The sequence below is a fragment of the Antrostomus carolinensis genome, unplaced genomic scaffold (genome assembly GCF_000700745.2).
Source record: "Antrostomus carolinensis isolate BGI_N321 unplaced genomic scaffold, ASM70074v2 scaffold17889, whole genome shotgun sequence".
NCBI lineage: Eukaryota > Metazoa > Chordata > Aves > Caprimulgiformes > Caprimulgidae > Antrostomus > Antrostomus carolinensis.
Genome location: NW_010336678.1, coordinates 28,870 through 31,111, shown reverse-complemented (window position 1 = coordinate 31,111; position 2,242 = coordinate 28,870). Strand labels below are relative to the sequence as shown.

The following is a 2,242-nucleotide window of genomic DNA, read 5'->3' as shown; positions in this document are numbered from 1 at the left end:
TTGTATATCATTCATTTGCATATTTTATTGCTATTATTTTAATATCATTATTATTTTAAGTTTTATTTTCTTTCAATTATTCAATTGTTCTTATCTCAACCTACGAGTCTCCTTACCCTTACCCCTCCAGTTCACCCCTCTGTGCCCTGGGAGGAAGGAGGAATGAGCAAGCGGCTCTGCTTGGCTGCTGGACAAGTGAAACCAAAACGGCTGAGAAAGGGGCAAGACCGACAGTCAAGCTGGACTAAGAGATTTTCCAATACAGCTATGAACAATTTGTAGCTGCTATCGAAGGCTCTGAGGGCAAGGAGGGGTAATGCAGCCTGCCGGGTCAGGGAACAGCATTGGTCTCAACTTCTGCATTTCCAAGTGAACACACAGGAAAAGAGTTTGATCCAACCCTGCTGTGTCAGTGGGGCAGGAAGACAGGCCAGCCGCATACACCACCGCCTTAGCATAAGCAAAGAAAATACCAGGCTGCTCTGTAAACACATCCAACTCTGTGTTAGTCAAGATTGTGGCTAGAAAAAAAAAAAAAAAAATCAGATGCTGTGCTGAAAACAAGAGAGCTGCCCCAGCTTTGCCAAGAGTAGTGCATTGTACCCTTAATTACACATTCACTGTAGTCAGTGGGTTATTTATAAATCATTTCAGTTCTGTTCCTCAATTCACAGGAGATGAATTCTTATCACTAGTCTAAGTCACTGTGGTTCTTTTCAGTTCCTTATCCAAACAGATTTATTACTGGAGAAATACGTTTCTGCATAAATAGGCTTATTGTGCAAGCTTCTGTAGGACTCTTCAACCAAACAGTTGTCTGTTTTCCTGCCTTTCCACAGAGTTCACTACAGCCTAGCCAAGTAGAAATTTCTTTGTCATAACTGTCTTTCAAAGAGTGATCTCCTGAGGTCCTAAAAGATCACTTTATCCACCCCTGTGCGCAAGCAAGTCTCGTAAAAGAAACACCAACTGTTTTACTGTAGGAGCAAAACTTCTCTGCTATTTTTTTAGTTCTGTGGAAGTAGATTATACCACTGTCAGAGACACTCACGGATGAGGCAGTGCATGTCTTGGGAGTGCCGAGAATTATCTGGAATGGTGAAATTGCCATCACAGATTGCCACCTGACTCTCCCCAAATGGCAAGGTGAAGTAACACAGCTTGTACAGTAAACAGCCAAGGGCCTGAAGAAAGAGAAGAGAGCAAACGATTTAGCAAACTGAAATAAAGCAGAGGATGGTACAATTCAAATACCATTGCAAATAATGGGGAAACTGCTCTAGCTTGTTGTAATATAGGGGTCCTGGATGACATCAAGCCTACATTTTATCATCCCTGTGATCGACCTGAACACAAGCACATAGCTATATGGGAAGATAAATACGTCAAGAGCTCTCCCTCACTAGGCCAAGATACTGTAACCCGGGGGATCATGCGAGTATCAGCATCACACACCCCCCACAGCTCCAGGTACCACTATACACAACGTAACCCTTCACGTCATTAAACAAGCAAAGCCTGCTTTCACCACACACCGGGAGGAAAAAGCAAAGTAATAGCAAAAATAAATGGTAATCGTCATCCTTAATTCATTTATTCTGACAAAGAAAAATCCAAAATAGTTTCCAAGCTTAAATTCAAACAACCCTTCAACCATTATAAATATGTACCAGGGAGAGATATACAGATAAGTCTGCAGGCTGATAGGTTCTATCACCCTTCCATCTATTTCCATGCTAATTTTGACAGCAAGAACCACCACCTATTTCAAAAGAAAATACAAGTTTTGCACAAAGGGCTAATTATGAAACACTCCTACCATCTCAGAGCAGAGAGGGGGAAACATTTCCTAATCCTAAACAACTCATCATCATCTTTTGTCAGAGGATTTCACAATTAAATTGCACTCTAGTTTAAAATAACCTCGATTAGATTTAAGGAAAAAGAGGTCACAAGTGGGACAGGCGCTGCAACAGGCCTGGAAGTCGAGGCCCCACTGTGCCCAGCACCACATGCTCGTTTGGAAATGCTGAGCGGGTCACTAGAACAGAATTCTTTCCATGCCAGGAAGGAGAGAGCTGTTTGAGCCTTTGAGTCTCCACCTTTCCACGTTATCGCAGGAAGGAGTGCAAAACCCAGGGTCTCCTCTGGCTGCCTTTGAGGCCCTGACAATCTTTTCATGCTGTTACAGCTGTGACCTTCCCTCTCTGGGTCTCTAACGCCAAGGCAAGTGACCTGGCAC

At 43.0% G+C, this 2,242-nt stretch overlaps 1 protein-coding gene across 1 annotated transcript in view; it reads right to left on the bottom strand.

The window, feature by feature from the left end:
• Positions 1-1,051: 1,051 nt before the first annotated feature.
• The window catches only part of LOC104530388 (AP2-associated protein kinase 1-like), a gene marked incomplete at both ends in the record, with an annotated part of 14,215 nt that continues 13,024 nt past the window's right edge, over positions 1,052-2,242 (bottom strand). Inside the window, one exon of the mRNA XM_029086725.1 lies at positions 1,052-1,184. Within this exon, the coding sequence (XP_028942558.1) occupies positions 1,052-1,184 (133 nt within the window). The remainder of the gene's footprint in view (positions 1,185-2,242) is intronic.